The sequence below is a fragment of the Thunnus albacares genome, chromosome 13 (assembly GCF_914725855.1).
Source record: "Thunnus albacares chromosome 13, fThuAlb1.1, whole genome shotgun sequence".
NCBI lineage: Eukaryota > Metazoa > Chordata > Actinopteri > Scombriformes > Scombridae > Thunnus > Thunnus albacares.
In genome coordinates, this window is record NC_058118.1 from 30,027,656 (window position 1) to 30,053,657 (window position 26,002).

Below are 26,002 nucleotides of genomic sequence, written 5' to 3' on the forward strand. Positions count from 1 at the left end.
TTCATTGAGCAAATAGAATTACAGACAAGTTTATACAGTTGAGATGATGGCAGTGATTATTGGTCTGCAGTGGATAGAAGAAGACCTGACAGTAGTCCTGCGTATTGACTCTGCTGCAGTTCTTCTGAGTTTACAAAGCTTGAAATCAATCCGGGAAGATCTATTGTTTGAAATTATGTAATGTTTATTTAGAATTCAGAGAACCGGAATAATAGTAGAATTTCATTGGGTACCTGCACATATGGGATTAAAGGGTAATGAATTTGCAGATAGGATGGCAAAAAGAGCACTAAATATGAGACATATAATGGACTTTCCATTTAGAAAAGGAGAAGGTAAAGTACTTATTAAAAATAAATTATTGGCAGAAAAAGTGGGATGAGGACAGTAAAGGCAGAACATACTATAGGATACAAAAAAAGAGAGGAGGTAGTGCTATCCAGATTGAGATTTGATCACTCTGGTTTAAATAAGACACTTTTTTTTGTTGGGAAAAGTAAATTCACAAGCTTGTGCACAGTGTTACATAACTGAAAATGCTGCACGGTGTCAGATATAATGAAGAGATAGAGGGGTAGTTGAATTATTAGAAAACACCAGATTGTTTAACAGAATATAGTATAGTTTATTTTTTGAGTAGGCTATTGTAAACAGGATCCTGTTCTACATACTCCGGTAGGTGGCGGTATGCATCTATAAATTGGTATTGCAATCCGTCAAGAAGGATAATGTCAGTTTGTCTGGTCCAGCACTGAGCCTGTATCAGTTCATCCATGGTCTGGATAAGTTTCTGTTTGGACTATAACCATTTAATTTATTAAATCCTAATCGTTTTAATTGATACGTTTGTCAGTTGATACACATATACATATATATCTATGTATTTATGGTTCTCAAGAAATAATAAGCAATCTGCGCGTTCAAAACACGCCTGTTTGGAACGAGCACTAGTACGAAGAAGATGAAGAAAAAGACCGGGAACTTATCCTCAATCGATGATGTTCCACAGCAATAAGAGTAAGTAGGCTGAAATGTTATATTGTTGTTTCAAACTACAGTATTTAACAAAAGTACTGTGTTACTGATGGTACCGTTGAAAACGTGACTGTCGAACATGAAAACACAACACAATGGTCTCGTTTACTAACGTGCGTAAAAAAACAGAAAAGTTAATACACCAGCAGTCAGTGGTGGCTCTGATTCCCGGACGTAATACAACGTGTCTTTGTTTAAGCTGTGATGTCTGTTTGCTTGTTGCCTATATTGTTTTTTTCCAATAATGTTTTCCAGGAGAACATTGTAAACTTTAGCACTTAAAATGATGTTTATCCTGTTCAGCTTCACTTTTCATTTTCAGTTTTAGTCGCTTCGAGTATCAGACATTTGTCTCTGAAGACTCAGTAATATGTTTTAATGAGCTTTGATAGGAAACAAACAGGACTGAAGTTTAACCTTTGAGAATTTAAAGTTTAATGTTCAGTTTAATCTCACCAAAGGAGAGAAAAAGGCTCAACCTGCTTTAAACCGGTTCAGCTTTTAATGTGCAGATAGTTTAAACCTGACTAGAAATCAGAGGTTTTCCAGTAGAAATCTACTTGTGAACCCAGTTACTCTTAATCTCTTACCCACAGTAACCAGGTTACTTACTGTTTAGTGCAGTATTTATATGTTTTCTTTTTGTTTCTAGATTCCTCAGATTTGGATGTGACATCTCTCTTCATCCCAAATCTCAGTGAGATGATGTCTTCAGCTCATCAAAACTGTCAACTTGATCCACAAAATGACTTTGAGAAGAAAACCTTTGACAGCTGCAACTTTGTTGGTAAAATAGTTTATAACAAAAGGAGGGGGGGCTGGTGGGGGTCATGTGTTGTTGAACAGCTCTGATACATCCAACAGCTCAAAATCAGCTGCATTACATATTAGTAATATTAATAATGTTTTCAAACTACTCTCTAATGAGACCTGATACATATGCAAGTTATAATTCCACCAGAATTCAAGTAGTCTACACTTTAGTCTGACACTCACATCTAAAGACAGTGTGTCACAAGTCACTGAGTTTAGTCACAGACTATAAGATTTTGTACAGACTGGGGATCTTGCAGGGTCACCTTTTGCAGGACTACAACTAGATTCCTTTTGAGATTACTAGTGCAGTGCCCGTTCAAACCCTAACCCTGTTCAGATCAGGCCAATTGCTTATTATTTCTTGAGAACTACATATATATGTATCAGTTGACAAATGTATCAATTAACACATCGATGCTGGTGTTTATATTGACAGTGACACCAAATTTATAAAAATTGGCATTTCATGTGTTGAAAATAGTTCAAACTGTTATCTGCTGTTTAATATCAGCCCTGAAAAGGCGGATCCAATGCTGACGTAGAGTTGACCATTTGGGAGTTTTCTATGTCATGAAATTTATAGAAACGGTAGAATGATAACTGCCACCTTCCCCAGCTCATTTTCAAATATATGCTGATCAGGACAGTTTTAGCTTCAGCAGCTAAGAGCAGCTAACAGCAGTGCTGGCCACCTGGAGGGGGTCTCTCCATCTGTGTCTGGTGTAACTGGAGCTCTGCCGAAACTGTCTGTCCTGTCAGTCAGCTGAAGCTGTGTGCTGCGGAGCAGCTCCGCTGATACTGGCCTTTAGGCGGAGCTGCTCTGATAGTGGACAATTTCAGCTCATTTAATGTTTAAAAAACATTTTACCAGTGGATAACTGCAGGAACAGACAGCCGGATAGTTAAAGAGCTATATTGTGGAGGAATGGTGATCAATGGTCAACTCATCAGGTAGAAGAAAGTGTCCAGAAACTCTGATGTCTTATGCTGAGAATATTTATTGAACAGAAACAGTAAACATCAAGCAGTTCTGCACTTCGATGTTTTCTCTTCCTGTTCTGCCTTCTGAAGGTCTGACTTTTGGTCTTTAACCCCAACAAATCATCCCACGATATGAAAAATTAGTCATAATTGGCTCATTTAGTTTCTAAACAAGGAACTGCACTTTACCCGTGTTAGTTCAGCTCACATTGCATGGACCTTCAGGTCACCAACAGCACATTCTGGTTTGAATGTCTGATTATGCCCATGAATCTACACATTCACCTATCTGTGTTGTCTAGGGAGTCTAGGGCCATCTCCCTGACCTTGGTTACCGGGACAACGCCCGTTCACTCTTTATCAGAGTTCCCCTTCAGCTCTCAGTTCCCTCGCCCTCTCTCTCTCTTTTACTCTTGTCTTTTTTAAAATGTGTCCGGAAACCCAACGTTTCATTTCTGTTATTCACACGCTGTCTCTGTCAGAGAAAGCTTTCCACTGCTGTATCTGCTCACCAGCACCGTCTCTCTGTCGCTCGCTCGTGCACTCAGTTCGCTAGTCATCTCTCTCTCTCTTTTTCTCTAGACTTTTAAAAAATGAGCCAGGAAACCTACAACAAAGCCTAACTTCTAACGTTATAAAACAAAGGGAGATGTCGTCCCCTCCTCTCTGTCATGGCAGGGTTGTACAGCTCTGACCATGACTTACAGTAGCAGAGCCCAGAAGCCCCGCCCCGCTGCTGCAGAGTGAGGGCTCACTGTTCACGTGTTTATTTCAAGTTTATTAATATTAAATGTGCTGTGTGTCCAAATTGCACCAAATTTCGACAATGCACTTCTTTGTATCCCCGGCAATGCACCCGCCAAGTGTGAAGTAGATCGGATGAACAGTTCTTGAGAGATGTGAAGGACATACATACATTTATACATATATACAGACAGACAGACAGACAGAGATTCCTTGCTTTATATAGAGAGATTTCCTGTTCTGTTCCTGGTGGAAATGTACAAGAAGAAAACTGTTGAACAATGGAGCAGCAACAGAAGTCGCTTTTGGCCACAGCTGCCCTTATGTGAAAACGAGGTATTTTTACAACATTAAAACAGCTACACAGTTTATATACCTACTCACAGAAACCACCTTTAACCATTAACTATCTGGACACAGCACTTTCAGCTGCTGGATGTTGGAGTATTTCTGTTTTTAAACCCTGCAAACAGCATGAAACAGCAGCAGTCTGGATAATTATACAAAGGCAGAAGGTCACAGGTTTAATGCCTCCAACTGACATTAAATACACTGCAGACACACAGCAGCTGACAGAAAGAGGTCATATACAGATTGTAGGAGCCATTTATGTTGATTGTTGGCATGTCATTTGTTTAGTTATAACTTGCAGTATTATTTTGGACACTGGGTGGCGGTCATTAGATGCACAGGGTTGTATATTTAGGGGCATAGGTGACAGGAAACGGGAGGCACAGGCAGGTGGAGCACATACAGTTCTTACCAGATCGGGAACAGACGCACACTACAGCTGGCAGGACAGAAACCTGGTATGTTCATGACATGTACAAAGACTTCAATAAAACAACAAACTAAACGGCAGCCAACGGACTGGAAAATCTGTTTTTGAATCTGCGTAAGATCACTCCTAACCTAACCTACCTGTGTAGTAATGGCAAACTGGAAAAACAGGGAAAGAAAGGACATCGAAAAATGAAAATTGCCATTACACAGATAAATATTCCTTTTATTGGGTGAATACATGTTCATGTGACTTATAAACAGGGAAGCTCAAGCTAAAGGGCAACGAGACTGTTTTAAGTTTCATTAGGAACATGGTTTTAGAGAAGTAGTTTAAAAAAAACCACACACACACAAAGGGAAACCATTTACTGTAAACCACCATTAGAAACTGAGTACAGTTAGCTGATAATTAGCCTGATCAGCCACCGTCAGTAATCAATACAAACACACATTATTAAACCATTAATCAAACCAATAACTAACAGCAGTTAACGTCAGTCAAGCTTATCATACTTTAGCAGTAACTTATCTGTAGTGGTGAGCAGTTTGAATTAAACTGAAGCTCCCTGTGCTCTCCGGGGAAAATATCACGCCAAACTCCCTTTAAGAAATAGGACGTATTAACAATTCCTTACATGTCCGCAGAAACACATAACTAGAAACATAACATAAAAGGCCTCATATGTCAACGTTCTTATTGTCAATTCAGCATCAATATAATCCATAATGATAAACGTATTTCTGTATAAACTTTACATTTTGTCACATCAACTTGCTCCCAGCCTCCTTTAGTTAACTATGGTATTTTAGTGGGAGAAGACGACGGGAATGAAAGGCGAACTGTCTACAAAATTAAGATTTCTCACTAAAATACGTGTTGGTTGGTGGATCAGATACACGCCGAATTAAACGCTGACTCATAACGCTCTTTTGTGATTTTTGTGTGTACTTTTTCATTTTTCGTTTTTCATTTTATGTTACTTTATACTTCCACTCTACTACGTTTCAGAGGGAAATATTGTACTTTCTACTCCACTACATTTATTTAACAGCTTTATTACTTTTCAGATTAAATTTTTTCATAAAATAACATAACAATAATGATTAGTTTATAAATTACAGCACTTTGCTAATCATTAAACCAGTGGTTCCCAAACTTTTTGGCTTGTGGCCCCTTAAAAGAAATCAGTGAATCAGTGTCTCTGACATATTTCAGATGCTTTCCTGAAATCTGAAAGAATCTTCCTTCTTCTTGCCTCCATTGACATCCTCCTCCACTGACCTTCCCTTCACTTTCAGTTATCACCATCACATGTTTTATTCCTCCATTTCTTCTTTTCCACCTCATTGTTATGTGTTGTATATGTCATGTCTTTTATTCTGCCTTTCTCTGCTTAAAGCAGGAAGTTATTCAGGACAGTTTTCAACAATATCTTAACTTCAACCAGGTTTCACTGAGACAAAAAACTGTTTTTACTTTTCACAGATAATAATACTGAAAGTCTTCAGTGGACATTCCCTCACATGTCGTCCAGCAGAGTACCAAATAGGAGAAGAATGCTGTCCTAGATGTCTTGCTGGTAAGATCTAACTGAAACATAAAAGCAGGATGTTTGCCAGCAATGATACTTACAGAATTGATCACTTCTGGGCTGATCAATACAGTTTACTGCTTGTTTATAAGCAGTAAAACAAAGTGATGCTTTTTCTGACAGCTGACTTTTACGTAGCTAAATGTTCCTTGTTTCTTAATTCAGACATGACAGAAGATTTACAGAAAGATACAATGCTTGTAGGATATTTGTCACCTGGTGAACAAGAGGGATCAGAGAGAGAAAAGCAATTATTTAAAATATAATGTGAATAATATGATAATTATAATGATAATAAATTGTTTCTTCTCCACAGGAAGTCGAGTTGAAACAGATTGTACAAAGATCAGAAGTACATCCTGTCTGCCCTGCACTGATGAAACCTACATGAATCATCCCACTGGACTTAAACAGTGTTTTACCTGTGCAAACTGTGATGCAGGTAGATTTATATTCATATTATTGACAGAAATTGAAACCTTAGTATTGATTTAAGGCCAGTAAGAAGCTTTTTTTACTGCAAGTCTCACTGTCAATGCTGTAAGAAGTGAATAAACTGTCTGGTTGGCGGCTTCATTATGAAGATGCAGAGACTCAGCATGACGAGTCTACTGCCTTGAGACAACTTCCACAGTGGAAATTAGAGCCTAACAAGCAAGTTTCCCAATAAAACTGTAACATTAAATTTCTACATGACAACAATGAGGAAAATGATGATTAGAGGATTGTATCTGTGCTGTTGTTTTCTCAGTTTAATCTGAGATTGATCAATAATCACTTTTTTCTTTTGTGTGGAGCATACTGCCCACTGTTGAGGCATTACTGCTCAATTGATTAATAACTATATATAATCATTTATATAAGTATAAATAATTAATATATATAATTGTGTAAGCTACTGTAAGCTATTTTGTGTCAGAGGGACTTGCAGTAATATTAGAAGCGACCTCTCCTCACAGAAATCACATTTCCACGGGGTGATATGTACGGGTGGTTTTATTCTCCAGCCCTCAGTTATGCAGATATTTTCCCATGAATTCATAAATGGGAGAAACTATTGTTTCACATTTCCCAAAGATGTCATAAAAGCTGAAGATTGTCTTGAAGTCAGAAAAAAGATCAGCATGCTGTTGCTGTCTAGTAGATTGAACAGAAGAGAAGTTTAGTATCTCATATGTAACCTCTGTATGTGTTGACAGGTTCTGGTCTGCAGATAAAGACATCATGTACATCAACATCAAATACAGTTTGTCAACCACTGGAGGGATTCTACTGTATGGACTCCACAGAGGACGGCTGTGTGAAAGCACTGAAACACACAAGCTGTCAACCAGGACAATACATCAGACAAAAAGGTTGGTTTTCTCATGCTGACTTTAAGATTATAGTTGTAGTTGAAGTTTTAAATGGGAACACCATGACCTGACAAACAAGTTGCTTATTAAAGCTGCACGTATTGATTTCTGTCCACTAGATAGCAGGAAAAAAGCAGCTCAATAATTCTGTAGAAAAAGTCACAACTGAACACAGACCAGTCAACTTGTTGCTGTCAAGTGGAACTTTTGCACCAGTAAAACCATCGTAGTTGATTAGTGACTATGTGCAGTATATGTGAAGTAAACATGATTTTAACATATAAAGGTACAAACAAGGCCTGTGTAAAAACCTAAGATACTATCTTGGCTTCTACACTTATTCAATATAAATTGTTTTCATAATCTACTTTTTTGAAGAAATCTGGAGCTTTCAGCCACATCTTGTGGCCTTCATCAGTGAATGGAGTTCACTCAGTTGTCATGGAGATGGTTCAGTTGTTATCATGTGACCTAAGTATGGAACTTTGGTCATGTGATAACAGGTGGTTGTATTTGGGGGCAGATGGTGACCACTGTCTCTGTTTAAAGATGGTCTTTGGTCAAATTTGAAGCGTCCTTGACCTCCAGTTGTCCACTGACCATGTGATACGTCATGTGTCAACAACTGAACCATCTCCATGACAACTAAAGATGGGACAAGCTGCATAAAATGTCCACTTAGTAGATCCTTCACACAGACTTGTTGTCATTCTTCTATTTCCAAGGGCAGTGATGAACCTTCAAGCTCTACTTTGTCTTGAAAGGCTGTTCAGTGACTCCCACACTCTGCTACACAGGTGCACTACACAAAGGTCAGGAGGTCAATTCTGGGGTGAAGTCTACGAAGCTCTTTCACATCTTGTCAGCCCTCAACATGATCAGTCTGACTGAGGGGCTGATTGGTCCATGGGGGACCAGAGCCAAAAGCTGCTCTGGTACAATGGACAGTCTGCACCATTTTCATATATTAGTTCATTTCCACCTTTGACAACCTGTCTTCAAATATACCTTCTTTCCTCTTAAGAGTGACTGAGGTGTTTGAAAAAGATAGTAGCAGCTCTCCAACTTCTGTTTGTTCTCCAATCTGTTCACTGTTTGGAACAGAGGTGTCGTTGTGTGTATGTAAAGCTAGACCTGCATGGACCACAGTCTACCCTGCCAAGACACCACTACACCACTGGTTTGAAAGCCTCATGCTTCTAGAAGCATTTCAGTTGTTGGTGTCCTGTGCTCACTAGTACCTGCCATGCTGCAGCCCTCACAGCAGCATTCAGATAGGACATGGTGCCAAAACAGAAACGTCTGATTGGTCATTTCTGTTTTGGACTTTGTCTGGCGATTGAAACGTAGGTGAGTCAGAGACAGCAGCCGTTCTGATCCAGTCTTTATCTAGTTAGGAAGGTTTCTGTTCCTGTTGTAATAGTCATAGAGAAAGTTTGCTCTATATGGTGAAGGTGAGGAGCCTGACACACCTGCAGGGACGTTGTGGACAACATTGATTCAACAGCAGACAAAAGCAGAGGAATCTTGCTCTTTCTGTCAGGACAGATTTGTTTTATTTGGACACGAAAACAAAGTTTTCTCTTCATGAATCACTTTCCTTGTTTTCATGTCATAACTACCTTCACCAGACAAAATGGATGTTACATTGGTCAAAAGACAAAAGTTTGAAAGTTTTAAAATGAAACTTATACAATTTGTTGACAATCTAGTTGTTTACTGGCATGAACATATTAGCATAAATATCTTTAGTATTGAAAGTATTTGCATGAAGCAGTGAAGCTGATGACATTTGGATCATTGTAGTTTTCTCTCAAACAGTAGTTTGGTTATGAATCTGATTCCATCGTTGCTCAAGAATGACAAGATGGTGAAATATAAAAACTTGTCAACAATCATTATTAAACAAAGGACTATTATTGGATGTGTGATTTTCAAGTGTCAGCTTCAGCTTCACTGAAATGAAATCAGACAGATGTGATGACAGTGATGATGTCATGTCTGGATGCAATTTGACAGAGAAACACACACTGTGCACCTGGTCAGAGGATAAAACAACCTGGTAACAAACGTCAAAGTCAGACTGTTCTGTCAGTGAATGATCAGTGATGGTGAGTAATCTCAGATGTGTCTCTTTCTCTAAGGAACCAGCAGCACTGATACAGTGTGTGACGACTGTCAGCCGGGCTATTTTTCACTGGATGGTGTGAACTGCACAGCTTGGACAATGTAAGACACTTTTCTATTCAATTATTCATTGATTATTCATTCATTTATTCTCTAAAAGCACAAAAAGCAAAGCATAAGAAGATTTTTTTTCCCTGCTATATAACTCTGATCATTACAAGTGTGCACTGGGTTTTTTGCATCAATGGAACAAATCATCATGCATGGGAATATTCAAGACATTGCCAATTAAATTCACTTCAATTAAAAAAAACTTCATTCATCTCTGAGGAGCAACTCATGAGGCAGGCATAGTAAAAGGACATACAAACAGGACATATAAGACAATGCATGATAGACAAACAGTGACCATGTGACAGAGATAGAAATAATATAAGAGTCTTAAGTTGGGGGGGTGCTGTGGCAGACCAAAAGGTGTGGGGGTTAGTCCCATTCCATTGGAATCCAATAACAAAGAAATAAAGCAGTCTTTTACTTTTCTCATCCAACAGTTGCTCAGAAACTGAAGTGATGGTCAAAGAAGGAAACCAGATAAATGATGTCGTCTGCAGAAGTGCATCAAGAAATCATTACTCTTTATTTTCACCATTGTTAATGGTTTTCTCACTAACACTTGCCTGGCTTGTGAGCAGAGGTTAGTGCTTGTTTTGCATCTTCACCTAATTTGTCTAATATCCTCCTCGCCTCCAGTGGACTCAACTAAAGCTCACTAACTGTTGGTGCTAATATTGTGCTTTATTTTGGATGTCAGGCAGGTGAATAACAACTGATATGTGCAACCTGTCAAGTTATTCTTCATAAATACTTAGATAGAAAGTTCACTAGGGATGCACTGATCCAAATTCTTCTCTACTGATTTGATTCCAGTACCTAAACCCAGAGTATATGCCAATACAGAGTACTGATCCAACACCAGGACAGTCTTTGTTACACATTTAACATCTGTATACTACCTCAGGAAGCCACTGGGACCATTCTTAGTAAGTTAACATGAGGCTGTAACTGCTAAACAGCTTCTTAACTATTGTTACACACTAATGTAGGGGAAACCCTGGTGCAACATAGAAATGAGACTCCCCTCTTCCCAACTCCCAAGAAGCACCAGCAACAAGGATTACAGCCCTCAAAAGTATTTATTCACTCAGTTATTAGGGACATTTTGGCTTCAGGGTGGACTAACAGCAAAATAACACACACAATTATACTAAATTATCTACTCAAAACAAAAATAAACCAAAATACAAATCTCTTCCTGTATACACACTTGCAAGATACATTTTACAGTATCTCACAGGAGAGTCATTCACAACATCCTGGCTGGAAGTAGAGAGAGGAGGAAGTCAACCTTTAAACCACTAGGTATTAGACTGGAACCAGTCAGCTCTTTAACTAACCACACATGTACACTTCAGGTTTCACAATAAAGGTCTACCACTGCCTTCACATTAAAGTGTATTTATGGTGAAGCACATTTAGGAAATGCATGTAAATGTAGTTAAGTGCTTCAAAAGTAGCTCACTACAAATAATATACAGAGCAGAGTGGAAGACTGTATTGAATGTGGTCGGTCATGTCTGGACCTCCATCAGTGCGTCCCTGAAGTTTAGATCCTACATATAAAAATGTACATCTTGATATTTTTCTTCACACTAACAGTAAGACTCATAACATGAAATTCTACATACAATTTACTACTTTACCAATTTCATATTTGACTAATTAATTGTTTTTTCTTTTTTCCCGTACCTGCAAACTGTGGTCACCAGTTGATGGAGAAATTCTTGTACCCTTCTCACTTTTGATGAAGAATAAAGATGAAGAAACTCCACAGGCTCCAGTTGATGCTCTCAGATGACCTCAGATTTGATTACTGACTATTAAAATTTACTTAATACCTGCAACTGACGTTACGACTATTATAATGATGGGATATTACTGTTACTTCCATTTAGGCTACTGTTGTTTTTATTAAAATATCATTACATTGTTCCAGATATTATCATTTCATTGTGAGTCTTTTTTTAACTTTTTCTAGTACTATGATTGGTTGCTCCTGAATTCATCTTTACAGCCTGACATCAGGTTTGTCTTCTTGCCTCTAGAAAGCATTTTGTGCATCTTGCTTGAAATTATTAAAGTTTTTCTTATATCTGCTCACCTCGACCTGCTGTTTGTATTGCTAGTTAGTCTAGGATCTGTGGTTATATGTCACAACCCGTCTGCTGTCTCAAAAGCATCTGAAGGCCAATAAATATACACGATTACTGTTCAATAACCAAATCTGGTCCTGTCTTCACCTTGTTGACTAGACAGGTGGGTGACTGTATGTTCCATCTTCGTAAGCCCTCCTCCCCCTCACCTTTCCGACAACGGATAAAGGGGGGGGGCTGTGCGGAGGTGAGAGACCCCTCTCTCTCTCTTGCTCTCTCTTTTCATTCACTTTTCATGTGAACAGCTCAGTAGGCTGTATCAGTAGAGACTGGCGGACACATGCACGTCACTATCTCGATATTTGAAAGATATCGCGCCTCCTTTGCCCTCTTCCTCTCTCTGTGACGGTTGGATTTTCCTTTTAACTTTGAGTGAAGCCAAGAATCTGTTCAAACCACCAACCACCATTAATCACCAGGTAGAGGACTAGTGTCAGTCTCACCTCCGTCACTGAGGCAGAAGGATCCGAGCATGACATATAATTATGGTTATACATCATGCACAGACGTCTTTGGAGTCTGTTCAGACAACATATTGGGGGTGGGAATCATGCCAGGAAACAGAAGTAAAAGTAAAAGAAAAAGAAAGTAGCATGAAGTAAAAGACTGTGAACGTTCTGGACCATGTACCTCAGTAAGGAGGGTAAGTTGGCTGAAATGTTATGTTGTTGTTTCAAACTACAGTATTTGTGTCACTGTTGATGCCGCTGAAAACTTGATTCTACCGAGCATTAAAACAGCACAATGGTCTTGTTTATCAGTTATGTAGCTAATTAATATTTCAGCATTTTCTGAAGTGCTGTCGCTAACTTTACTAACATGTACGTAAAATATATTAGAAAACTGTTTGTACACCAGCAGTCTGTGTTCAGTACCAGCAGCGAGGAGCAGCACATAATGCAGTGATATAATTAATAAAGACTCGTTAAATCGACATGAATGTAACATTACAGCCGTGGTTTTGATCCTGGATATAATACAACACTTCTTTTGTTAAAGCTGTGATGTCTGGCTGCTTGTTGCCTATATTGGTTTTGTTAATAACGTTTTGTAAGAGAACATTGTAAACTTTAACACAGTTAAAATGTCCTTTAACCTGCTGTTCAACTATTTAAATCTGTCAGTTTCAGTTTTAGTCACTTCTGATATCATTCGTCATCTTCCACTTATGATACTCACACTGTTTAAAGTCTTTCTGTTCTCTCAAGTCTGAGCTGTGCTGTAAGTAAGTAAGTAAGGAGTATTAATGCAAATGGTCAAAGCCAAGAGTTCAGCTCAATACACTATCCAGTAACAAGAAACAAGACATACCAACATTTTTCTAAATGACATTTGTCTCTGAAGACTCAGTAATATGTTTTAATGAGCTTTGATAGGAAACAAACAGGACTGAAGTTTAACCTTTGAGAATGAAAGTGATGTGAAATATGAGCCGAAGTTTAATGTTCAGTTTAATCTCACCAAAGGAGAGAAAAAGGCTCAACCTGCTTTAAATAAGTTCTTCAGCTTTTCATGTGCAGATAGTTTAAACCTGACTAGAAATCAGAGGTTTTCCAGTAGAAATCTACTTGTTAACCCAGTTACTCTTAATCTCTTACCCACAGTAACCAGGTTACTTACTGTTTAGTGCAGTATTTATATGTTTTCTTTTTGTTTCTAGATTCTGTCCCTCAGATTTGGATGTGACATCTCTCTTCATCCCAAATCTCAGTGAGATGATGTCTTCAGCTCATCAAAACTGTCAACTTGATCCACAAAATGACTTTGAGAAGAAAACCTTTGACAGCTGCAACTTTGGTGGTAAAATAGTTTATAACAAAAGGAGGGGGGGCTGGTGGGGGTCATGTGTTGTTGAACAGCTCTGATACATCCAACAGCTCAAAATCAGCTGCATTACATATTAGTAATATTAATAATGTTTTCAAACTACTCTCTAATGAGACCTGATACATATGCAAGTTATAATTCCACCAGAATTCAAGTAGTCTACACTTTCAATTATACTCACATCTCACTCTTTAATTTACTGTGTTGTTTAAGTTGTTCACACATTTGTCCATCTGGGGGACTGACACAGATCTACACAAACACATTAAGTACAATCTGAATGCTGCATTCACTAGGGGTCGACTGATATGTTTTTTCAGGGTCGATACTGAATATTAGTAATCAAGGAGACCAATAACCGATATGAAGAACTGATACATTTGCAGTAAAAATGAAAATCTTGCCATCAAAATTTAGAACACATGATTTAACACATGATGATGCTTCATTTATTAAAGCAAAACAGCTTTGGAAAGCTTTCACTTTACTTTTGCAATGGCTGGCGTGGATCCACGTGGCTCTTTCTGCTATCTTCACTGCAGAGTTTGTTACCAGTAGGACCTGGAGTGGACTGGTCCTGCGTGGTTTTCACTAGTTCTGCTGTTTGCAGTTCTTAACCACCACCCAGTCACCTGACTGCAGATAGTGCAGGGGAGCTGGCAGTGCTGCTTTCACCTGAGTATGGACAGACTTTAGAGAGTTGGAGAGGTTAATACAGTAGTTTAGCACAGTATCATCAAACTCTTCCCCCCTGAGGGGCTGTAACTGCCCAGGAGAAGACATCCCTGTGTCCGTGGGTCTCCAGTGATTATCTCAAATGAGGACCAACCTGTTTTAGATTTGCCTTGTCCCCTCATACTCATTAGCAGTAAGGGGAGGACTTTTACCCAATTGAGCCGTGCTTCTTCGTACACTTCAGCTAGTTAGTTGTTGATAGTGCCATTCTCTTGCTCTACTGCTCCTCTGCTCTGAGGATGATTTCAAATCAATCCCTCAGTAATCTGACATTTTATCAACACTAGGCTTTTTTTTTTTTTGGACAAACTTTTTGTCTGTGTTGGTCCTTCTTCCCATGTGTCAATCTTATAAGATAAGAAAACAAACATTTTTGCACAGTTTTCACTTTTTTGTAGCAGCATTCTGCTGGATTTAACCAGTTCAGTTAAGGAGACAGAAGAGATTAAGAAACATTACAAGACATTTGTGTCACAGAATTGGGAGCTTGTGTAACTGCTTTTTCTGCTGCAACTGTTCTTTCATTTCCTCTTCACACATAGTCCTGTGGTGTGTACCTCACACTTGTATGCAGTCACATCCTGTGGGAGTAAAATAGATTCTATCAGGATAGAGACTATGAAAACTAAAGAATTCATAGTGACACAGCTCACGGGGAGAACTAAGAGGAGAGGACAACACTTTTAAGATTTATTTAACAAAATATAAATCAACCAATGACAATATAAAGTTTGTAAATCAGTAACATCAGTAGTGTTTTGAGTGTTTGGATGAGTGTACAGTGAAGTGTAGTGAACAATGAAAATGAACACAAGGAAAAACCTAATCCAAACCACAAACCATACATCCAGGCAGAGAAAGAGAACCTGACTGAATCCACCAGCTTATATAGCTGAGGAACAGCAGGCACACGTGATAATCAATGATGCACTTCCTGATTCACTCCTGAAAGGGGAGGGCAGCGCAAACAGGAAGTCAAGAGGGCTGTCACAAAAGATAGATGAATGGATGATGGATTGCCAACAATATGAATTATGATTTGAATTGTTGATAAATATGTCCTTATAATAGTTTAGGATAAATGTATAGTGTGATAACTATTAAGAAGTGATTACACACATGTACAAATCCTTTTTAGGTTGGAGATTAAAACCATTTATAATGAAGAACAATTGTAAGATATTTATATATCAACTTATAACAACTGTTTATAAATGTATTTAAAGCTATTGAAGACATATGATTATGTGTAATTGTAACTATGTTATATAGTAGTGTAGGACTGGTCTCACATCAAGGACTTTTTTCACTTTTTGAAAGTGCAAAAATGCTTCTTCACACATAGTGAATAAAACTGTACAAATAACATTAAACTGCTCAGAAGTGTAAAAATATAAAACCTCAATAATACAAATGATTGTTTAAAGTTAAAAATCAGTTAGTCATAAAGTGGAAAGAAAAAAGTGTTCTTTGGTCATTTTACTGTTCAGTCGTCTTCTGAAATCATCTTCGTCTCCATATCTTCATCTTCTTTTTTCAGTCCTACCTGGCCGTCATCTTCTCCCCTCAGGTCCTCTCTTCCTTCTTCTTGCCTCCATTGACATCCTCCTCCACTGACCTTCCCTTCACTTTCAGTTATCACCATCACATGTTTTATTCCTCCATTTCTTCTTTTCCACCTCATTGTTATGTGTTGTATATGTCATGTCTTTTATTCTGCCTTTCTCTGCTTAAAGCAGGAAGTTATTCAGGACAGTTTTCAACAATATCTTAACTTCAACCAGGTTTCACTGAGACAAAAAACTGTTTTTACTCTTCACAGATAATAATACTGAAAGTCTTCAGTGGACATTCCCTCACATGTCATCCAACAGAGTACGAAATACGGGGAGGATGCTGTCCTAGATGTCCTGCTGGTAAGATCTAACTGAAACATAAAAGCAGGATGTTTGTCAGCAACAATACTTACAGAATTGATCACTTCTGGGCTGATCAATACAGTTTACTGCTTGTTTATAAGCAGTAAAACAAAGTGATGCTTTTTCTGACAGCTGACTTTTACGTAGCTAAATGTTCCTTGTTTCTTAATTCAGACATGACAGAAGATTTACAGAAAGATACAATGCTTGTACGATATTTGTCACCTGGTGAACAAGAGGGATCAGAGAGAGAAAAGCAATTATTTAAAATATAATGTGAATAATATGATAATTATAATGATAATAAATTGTTTCTTCTCCACAGGAAGTCGAGTTAAAACAGATTGTGCAGAGTTCAGAAGTACATCCTGTCTGCCCTGCACTGATGGAACCTACATGAATCATCCCACTGCTCGACGCTTGTGTTTTACATGTGCAAACTGTGATGCAGGTAGATTTACATTCATATTATTGACAGAAATTTAAACCTTAGTATTGATTTAAGGCCAGTAAGAAGCTTTTTTTACTGCAAGTCTCACTGTCAATGCTGTAAGAAGTGAATAAACTGTCTGGTTGGCGGCTTCATTATGAAGATGCAGAGACTCAGCATGACGAGTCTACTGCCTTGAGACAACTTCCACAGTGGAAATTAGAGCCTAACAAGCAAGTTTCCCAATAAAACTGTAACATTAAATTTCTACATGACAACAATGAAGAAAATGATGATTAGAGGATTGTATCTGTGCTGTTGTTTTCTCAGTTTAATCTGAGATTGATCAATAATCACTTTTTTCTTTTGTGTGGAGCATACTGCTCACTGTTGAAGCATTACTGCTTAATTAATTAATATATATACAATGATTTATTTCATTATAATTAAGTATAACTGCTTAAACTTACAGACTGCATGTAGAAACAAACACCACATAGAGAAATGTGATGAAATGCTGCCAGTGAGACAGTTTTAGTGCCACAACAGGTTGTTGTCACATGAGAAGTTTGTCACTTTCCAAATTCTGACGTTGATATTGAAGTTTGTTTTGTTTGGTTTTGTGAGCAAGTTATCAGCTGAGACTTTGGTGTCGTCTGTTTTTTTCCTCAGTTTTTAAACAGCTGTGAGCTATTTTGTGTCAGAGGGACTTGCAGTAATATTAGAAGCGACCTCTCCTCACAGAAATCACATTTCCACGGGGTGATATGTACGGGTGGTTTTATTCTCCAGCCCTCAGTTATGCAGATATTCTCTCATGAATTCATAAATGGGAGAAACTATTGTTTCACATTTCCCAAAGATGTCATAAAAACTGAAGATTGTCTTGAAGTCAGAAAAAAGATCAGCATGCTGTTGCTGTCTAGTAGATTGAACAGAAGAGAAGTTTAGTATCTCATATGTAACCTCTGTATGTGTTGACAGGTTCTGGTCTGCAGATAAAGACATCATGTACATCAACATCAAATACAGTTTGTCAACCACTGGAGGGATTCTACTGTATGGACTCCACAGAGGACGGCTGTGTGAAAGCACTGAAACACACAAGCTGTCAACCAGGACAATACATCAGACAAAAAGGTTGGTTTTCTCCTGCTGACTTTAAGATTATAGTTGTAGTTGAATTTTTAAATGGGAACACCATGACCTGACAAACAAGTTGCTTATTAAAGCTGCACGTATTGATTTCTGTCCACTAGATAGCAGGAAAAAAGCAGCTCAATAATTCTGTAGAAAAAGTCACAACTGAACACAGACCAGTCAACTTGTTGCTGTCAACTGGAACTTTTGCACCAGTAAAACCATCGTAGTTGATTAGTGACTATGTGCAGTATATGTAAAGTAAACATGATTTTAACAAATAAAGGTACAAACAAGGCCTGTGTAAAAACCTAAGATATTATAATAATAATAACAAGTTTATTTAGTATAGCACCTTTCACAGAAATATAATTCACAAAATGATCCACAAGAATAAAAGTTAAAAATGCAACCATAAGACATACAAACAATAAAATCATAAGCCACAGGTTAAAGTTAACATATGAACAAAACACAGGCAACAGTGCACCCCAAAAGAAACACACAATCGGTAGACATCATAAGGTGAGACAAAGGCCAATTTGAAAAGATGAGTCTTTAGCTGCTTTTTAAAAGTTTCTACAGAGACCGCAGACCGTATGTCTAAAGGAAGAGAGTTCCATAGTGTTAGAGCCACTTCTTCAAAGGCATGATCGCCTTTAGTTTTCAGTTGAGAGCGAGGGACAACCAGTACGCCCTGGTCAGAAGATGTTGATAATTGATCTACTGGCGATATAAGGATGGAGAAGGCCACAGATGTACTTAGGTTCCGTCCATCCAGGGCTCTATATGTAAAAACAAAACCCTGAATGAATCCTAAACCTGATGGGAAGCCAATGTAAAGAAATTACATTGGGTGTGATATGAGTCATCCTGCTGGACCTGGTTAACAGCCTTGCAGTAGCATTCTGGACCATTTGCTGAGACAGGTGAAAAGGGAATTACAATAGTCCAGACGGGTTGATATGAAAGCGTGAATAATCATCTCTAACTCTGGTTGTGATACAAAGAACCTGAGTTTTGTGATATTTCTTAGTTGGAAAAAAACATGTATGGGTAAAAGATTTAATATGCTGATCGAACTGCATAGCCTGATCAAATACAACACAGAGATTTCTTAAATTACACCAAACAGCTGAGGAAAGGGACCCAGTACTGAGCAACCTTGGGAGCTATATTGTCTGAGGCTATGATAAGAACCTCTGTCTTGTCTGTCTCTGTAAAATGTTGTTAGACATCCAGGCCTTATTGGCAGGCAGACAGTTGTGCAACACAAACAGTTTGTTGGGGTTATCAGGCTTAAAAGATACATAGACCTGAATATCGTCGGCATAACAGCGATAGGATTCATCTCCAAATTTGCTAATAACATGACCTAAGGGAAGCATATATAAAGCAAATAAAATAAGACCCAAAACAGAACCTTGAGGCACACCACAGGACAGAAGTGTGCAGTAGACTCGTCGTGCTGAGCTTGGATATAGGCCTGTAGTTATTGGGAATTTATGGATCAATGTTTGTTTTTTTCAAGAGAGGCTAAACAACTGCATGTTTGAAGTAAGATAGGACACAGCCAGATTGCAGGGAGCTGTTTATAATAGAGAGGGGGGAGGGGGGAAGAAGAGGGGATAATGCTGGCCCTTACATCTCTAATCATATCTACAAAGAAGGAGAGAATATTACTGCAATCCTTATTTGACAAAACAGGTACAACTGGAGTTGCAGGAGTGACAGTGTTATTTATAGTGTCAGACAGGACTTTAGGGTTTTGTTTACTGGTGGAGATAAGATTGGAAAAATAAGAAGGCCTTGCATCTTTAACCATGCTGTTTAACTCGGTTAAAAGGTCTTTGTAGTAAAGACGGTGAGCATGGAGCACACGCTAAGCAGCTGTTATGACCAATGTACACTGCAGGTGTGTTTAGGCTGCAGATGTGTAAACATCATCTTCGTACCTGCTTTTTTTTGCTCCAAAAGGCAAGAAAGAATGTGGTGAACGTTTCACCCTGCTGTAGCAGCTCCCAACGGTCTCTCCACATCAACCCTATGCTATGGTTTGACCAGAGATTCTTAACACAAGGTCGACTTTTTTGAAGTAATCTGGAGCTTTCAGCCACATCTCATGGCCTTTATCAGCAAATGGAGTTCACTCAGTTGTCATGGAGATGGTTCAGTTGTTATCATGTGACTTAAGTATGGAACTGTGGTCATGTGATAACAGGTGGTTGTATATGGGGGCAGATGGTGACCACTGTCCCGATGGTCTCTGGTCAAATTTGAAGCATCCTTGACCTCCAATCGTCCACTGACCATGTATCACATAGTCGAAATTATGTCATGTGTCAACAACTGAACCATCGTTATGACAACTAAAGACGGGACAAGCTCCATAAAATTTCCACTAAGGCCTAAATGCACTGGATGCATCTGACGCGCACTTTTTGAAGTCTACCCATTGTTTTCAATGGCTGAACACGCACTAGAAGCATTATGAGGCGTGTCAAACTGCCTTTACGAGCCTACTCCGACCTTGTTTCAATTTTTGGAGCGTCAAATGCAGACTCAGCGACCAAAGCTGTTTTCTCTGCAGCCGAAAAAGAGAGAGATACCATAAGTCAGCTGAGCACCACCGAGCGAGAGAGAGAGAGAGAGACAGCGCGGCGGTGGTCGAGCAAGGAGAGTGAGCGGTAGTGAGAACAAAACCGCTGAATGAGAGAAATAAAACATTATATTCTGATTATTTTACAGCAGTTATGTTTTAAAGCAGAAATAAATAACCATCAAACAGTCAAAAGATGATTTACTGTGGACACAGACGCTCTTAGTTTCAGTTTCATTTCCCTCTGCATTTCTCCTTTTCATTCATTCATTACATCCAACTAATGCAGCGGTTAATAGAAAGAACAAAATGAAAAACCTGTGTTGGTTCTGTGGTGTGAATTTCAAATCTGATGCCTGCAGTGCAACATAGAAGCATCAATTATCACTTTCAGTGCGTTTGAGCCTTTAGTAGATCCTTCACACAGACTTGTTGTCATTCTTCTATTTCCAAGGGCAGTGATGAACCTTCAAGCTTTACTTTGTCTTGAAAGGCTGTTCAGTGACTCCCACACCACTCTGCTGCATAGGTGCACTACACAAAGGTCAGGAGGTCAATTCTGGGGTGAAGTCTACAAAGCTCTTTCACATCTTGTCAGCCCTAAACATGATCAGTCTGACAGAGGAGCTGATTGGTCCATGGAGGACCAGAACCAAAAGCTGCTCTGGTACAATTGACAGTCTGCACCATTTTGATATATTAGTTCATTTCCACCTTTGACAACCTGTCTTCAAATATACCTTCTTTCCTCTTAAGAGTGACTGAGGCGCTTGAAAAAGATAGTAGCAGCTCTCCAACTTCTGTGTGTTCTCCAATCTGTTCACTGTGTGAAACAGAGGTGTCGTTGTGTGTATGTAAAGTTAGACCTGCATGGACCACAGTCTACCCTGCCAAGACACCACTACACCACTGGTTTGAAAGCCTCATGCTTCCAGAAGCTGATGGTGTCAGACCTCCACTGATGGAAGTCAGAAATTATTTTCATGCATCACTGAGTGGAAAGTGGAAGGACTGTTTGTTAGCCTAGGTAGCATTTCGGTTGTTGGATGTTACATTGGTCAAAAGACAAAAGTTTGAAAGTCTTAAAATGAAACTTATACAATTTCTTGACAATCTAGTTGTTTACTGGCATGAACATATTAGCATAAATATCTTTAGTATTGAAAGTATTTGCATGAAGCAGTGAAGCTGATGACGTTTGGATCATTGTAGTTTTCTCTCAAACAGTAGTTTGGTTATGAATCTGATTCCATCGTTGCTCAAGAATGACAAGATGGTGAAATATAAAAACTTGTCAACAATCATTATTAAACAAAGGACTATTATTGGATGTGTGATTTTCAAGTGTCAGCTTCAGCTTCACTGAAATGAAATCAGACAGATGTGATGACAGTGATGATGTCATATAACACTGATGACTTCATAATATGTAAAGTGAAGTAGTTTCAATGTGTATATTTGTATTTGTGCAGGAACAGCTCTCAGGGACACTGAGTGCACTGACTGCAGTGATGGAACATTTTCAGATGGGACATTTACATCTTGTCAACCACACACACAGTAAGTGAAGCTTGACATCAGCCGTGGACACAGCTGGTTTCTAACAACAGCAATGAATTAGTGGAATCTATAAATGTTCCTGTAAAAATGTCCCTCTGTCATTCCAGATGTGAATCACTAAAGCTTCAGCTGATCAAACCAGGAACTGATTCAGCTGATGCTGAATGTGGAGAACAAAGTTCACATGTGATAATAATTGTGACCTGTGTGATTGTGGTGCTTTTTGTATTATTTGGCATAGCTGGGTTAGTTTACTTCAGAAAGAAGAAATCAGGTAAGATTTGTTGTTATCTGTTGTTATTTTTCAGACAATACAAACATTATCATAGTTTTGATGGATGATACTTTCTGACAGGTCATGACATTGTTGATTAAGACTTTTTTTTGTTGTTTTATTACAGAAATAAAGGAAATTGCAGACATTTCTAGACAGGTATGTTTGTTGTCTCTTTTTAACACTATAATGAATGTACTTTAGTAGATGACAAAGTTCAGTTTATCTAACTAATTAAATCATGTCATTAATCTCTTTAGTGTTTCAGCAAAAAGGAAAAAACAAATGGAGAAACATCAGAGATGCTAACCAGATGCTATATAGTATCAGGTAAGATTTGTTGCTATTTGTTTGTATCAGACAATACAAACATTATCATAGTTTTGATGGATGATACTTTCTGACAGGTCATGACATTGTTGATTAAGACTTTTTTAATTGTTTTATTATAGAGGAAAATGAAATTGCAGACATTTCCATACAGGTATGTTTGTTGTCTCTTTTTGATACTGTAATGAATGTACTTTAGTAGATGACATAATTCAGTTTATCTAACTAATTAAATCATGTCATTAATCTCTTAATTTTCACCCAAAAGGAAGTTGGAGAGGAAACGCCAGAGATGCTAACCAGATGCTAAACAGTATCAGGAACATCTCCCACTGCAGAGTAAATGTGATCTAGAATCCAGTTTACAATCCAGGTTGGATTCTAGCACATTGTCTTTGCAGTGATGAGAAATAAAACAAGTCCAAGTTTGATTTCCTGAACTTTACTACAGACTGAAAATATCCTCTAAGAACTGCTTGTCTACAGTCTGCATCATTATTTCACATAGATGTTATTAAATGTTGTAGGACGACTGTCAGATGTGAAACTATTGAAAGTTATTGTGTTGATTAGTTTTCTTGTTAAAATGATCTAATGATCCCTGTAGATGATTCAAACCAAACATACAGAAGTGAATGTGGAAGTATTTTTATTTTGGATTTACAGGAGCAACAGCTGTGAGTTATATTGTTCCCTTTAAAATGGAGGCTAGAGGGATCGGCCCTGTGAGTACTGACACAGGGGAAGATAGAAATAAAAGCAACTTTAAATAGAGATTCATCCTTTAAACCAGTAAATGTTACAAACCTGTGAAAACATGTTGGATGAAAACTAAATGTAGCTGCTGAAGAGTCTTGATACTAAGAGCTCATTAATCATCAACATTTATTGACTTATAATTCACCCAGACTGGGATGTAAAATGTACTAATTAGTGTTCATGTATTGTGGTTGTGATTGTGCACCACAGTGATTCATCAGACTCATAAAGAGCTACAAGGACCTAAGAATTTTGATTTTTGATGATATACATGTAATAATGTACAGTATGAGTGTGTATATAAGATGTGTAATGTATAAAAGATGTGTATAGATGTATAAAAAAAAGTGTATTTTGTGTTCATTTCAACGTTTTAAGAAAGACATTAAAGTCTTGAATCATGGACTGCAGCCTGTCAGCCTTCACTTGGTTTAAAATAGATGGAGTCCAGTAAAAGTCAAAAGTCTCTGAGAAGAAATAATCAAGTAAAGTATCAGAACCTAAAAACTGAAAGTTAATGTGAGTAAATGTGTTCAGTTACTTTCTAACTCAGACTCTGACTGTTGTGTTTGGTCTCTTTAAAGAAAACAGGCCAAAGACAGTGAATTCTAGTTATTATGAGGGTTCACATATGGAAAGAGTCAAAGTGCCGCCAGGTTATGTTTCTCCAGATAGAGATACCAAGTGGGTTTTAATTCAAATGTATTAAAACAAGAAAACACACAAACTCTGAGACCAAACCTCCACAGTGGTTCATATAGTTTAGAATCAGCTTCAAATATAAAAACATGAAGTGGTTTAATATTCAGTTTGAAGTGTATTTAGTCATTTTTCAGCATTATGTTCAGGTAACTGTTAATCAGCCCTTCAGGGACGTTTCTGGACGTTTGAGTTCTCTAGACGAGACGTTCACTGGCTCCTCTGAGGGAATCAATCTTTTCATAGAATATTTTATAACAACTGTAATAACTTTATGATACTTTATTTTGATTTGTCTTTAGCCTATTTGGCCTATTTGGAGGCTCCACAGTTCACTGATTCACAAAGCTGCCTCAGTGTTCTTCAGGACATCAATTAGTTTAATTTATTTTCAGGATGTAGATCATTTTTTTTTATTATTATAGGTTATCTTTGTTAAGGTCACTGACCACCGCATGACTTGAGTTGAGGATCCACCTGTGCAGTGGGAGGGCTGAAGTGTGTTCATGTTTGTGTGTAAATGAATAGTGTCAATGCAAAGCAGTTTACTCCTTTATGCCTCAGATTAAATACCTTTGAATCACAGTGTAGAAGTTAATAATCCAAATTCACCCACAGACCTGATTCTCACAATATCTTCCAAGAACCTTTTTATTATTAGTGGCCAAATGATCAGACTTTGTGCACACTAAATGTTTAAGACAATACTGCCACCTACTGGACTTTTCTTTTTTAATGTATCTTTATAGATGAATTAGAAATAAGTTGACAACTCTCAGACAATTTCAGGCAAAATTCCTGTTTTATGTCATTTCAAAAGCTTTTTATGAATAAAATGACATTATGTGATTCAAAAAAGAGTGAAATAAATGCAAGAAATCAGTATTCAATTCCTTTTAATGCAAGAGTGGAATATAGAAATTATATATATTTATATTATTAAAACATTTTTAAATCAATTTCTGTCAATCCAAGTATAATATCACATTTTTTTCTGTTTTTTCTAAGTTTTATATATTTTAACAGATTCTTTCAGGCGCCATCTGATGGATTTTAGTTTCTCCATTTTGTTTGTTAGTGAAAGTGAAAGCAAGACTCTGCACTTATAACTCAATACAAACATGCTTGTTATATTCAGAAAATATTAATCAAGTAGTATATGTTTAAAATGAAATTAAAGCTAATGATCAAGTCAAACTCCTTTAAAGTAAACTCAGAGTCTTCAGTCGCTGCCGTCATAAATATGTTTACAACAAATCAAACTTTAAAGTTGGACAGTTTCAATCAGATCCATCCACATTTTCTACCTGCTTCTTCCTGACTGATAATTGGCTGGAGTCTGAAAATGTCTGGCAACATCCTTCAAAATAAATGTAATGAACACAAAGAAAAAAAAAACTGACAGAAACAAGCAACACAGAATGAAACAGGATTCCTGCTCTTTGCCAGTGTTTCAACAGACGGTGCTGCTCAGAGCTCAGATCAAAAATAATAAAGTATCATAAAATGATTATAGTTGTTAGAAAATATTCTAATGAAAAGATTGATTCCCCCAGAGGTGCCAGTGGACGTCTCGTCTAGAGCATCAAAAACCAGTCTGCTTCCCGTTTCAACCTACAAAACTGGGTGTTTTTAGCGAGACGTCGGGTCGTTTGCAGCTATTTTCATTTTATTTTTAATTTCATTTTAACCCAAACCATGATCTTTGGACCCTCAGTGTTCTTCAGAACATCTTTAATTTCAGGATGTAGATCATTTGTCATTATTTGTCTATCTTCTGTTAAACTCATTGACCAGTGCTCGGTGGGAGGGCTGACTGTATTTCCTTGTTCTTTCTTTCACTGCCGTCAGTCTGCAGCAGGTCTGGCTACTGACAGCAGCCATTCAGGACTCTTGTCTTTTCGTTTAGATATAGTTTTCAGACTCTTTAAATCATATTTACTTATTGTGAGCATCTATTTGGTGTAGAGAGTTTCTAATTTGCTGGATGATTACATCTATTATCAGCTTCTCCTCCTGCTGACTGA

General features: G+C 37.8%; 2 protein-coding genes and 1 long non-coding RNA gene across 12 annotated transcripts in view; 2 read left to right on the forward strand and 1 right to left on the reverse strand.

Annotated features, from left to right (window-relative positions):
- The window catches only part of LOC122995631 (tumor necrosis factor receptor superfamily member 14-like), a 214,228-nt gene that overhangs the window by 156,540 nt on the left and 31,686 nt on the right, over positions 1 to 26,002 (reverse strand). The window lies entirely within an intron of this gene.
- Positions 1 to 26,002, forward strand: part of LOC122995628 (tumor necrosis factor receptor superfamily member 14-like) — an 88,472-nt gene that overhangs the window by 49,606 nt on the left and 12,864 nt on the right. For 5 of the 10 annotated variants that reach the window (XM_044370952.1, XM_044370956.1, XM_044370957.1 and 2 more), the window contains 4 exons: positions 16,510 to 16,635; positions 17,599 to 17,754; positions 21,826 to 21,913; positions 22,021 to 22,187. The exons of 1 other annotated variant lie outside the window; for it this stretch is intronic. In XM_044370952.1, coding sequence (XP_044226887.1) covers positions 16,510 to 16,635; positions 17,599 to 17,754; positions 21,826 to 21,913; positions 22,021 to 22,187 — 537 coding nt within the window. Of the gene's footprint in view, positions 1 to 716; positions 1,018 to 1,687; positions 1,823 to 5,845; positions 5,940 to 6,267; positions 6,394 to 7,150; positions 7,307 to 9,450; positions 9,536 to 9,984; positions 10,128 to 11,259; positions 11,651 to 13,363; positions 13,504 to 16,087; positions 16,182 to 16,509; positions 16,636 to 17,598; positions 17,755 to 21,825; positions 21,914 to 22,020; positions 22,188 to 26,002 lie in introns of those variants that run through there. 4 more of the 10 variants (XM_044370962.1, XM_044370954.1, XM_044370963.1 and 1 more) reach the window with 4 other exon arrangements.
- Positions 22,446 to 23,483, forward strand: LOC122995670. The gene is made up of 3 exons (XR_006406826.1): positions 22,446 to 22,517; positions 22,640 to 22,671; positions 22,786 to 23,483. It is a non-coding gene; the product is annotated as an uncharacterized LOC122995670 (long non-coding RNA).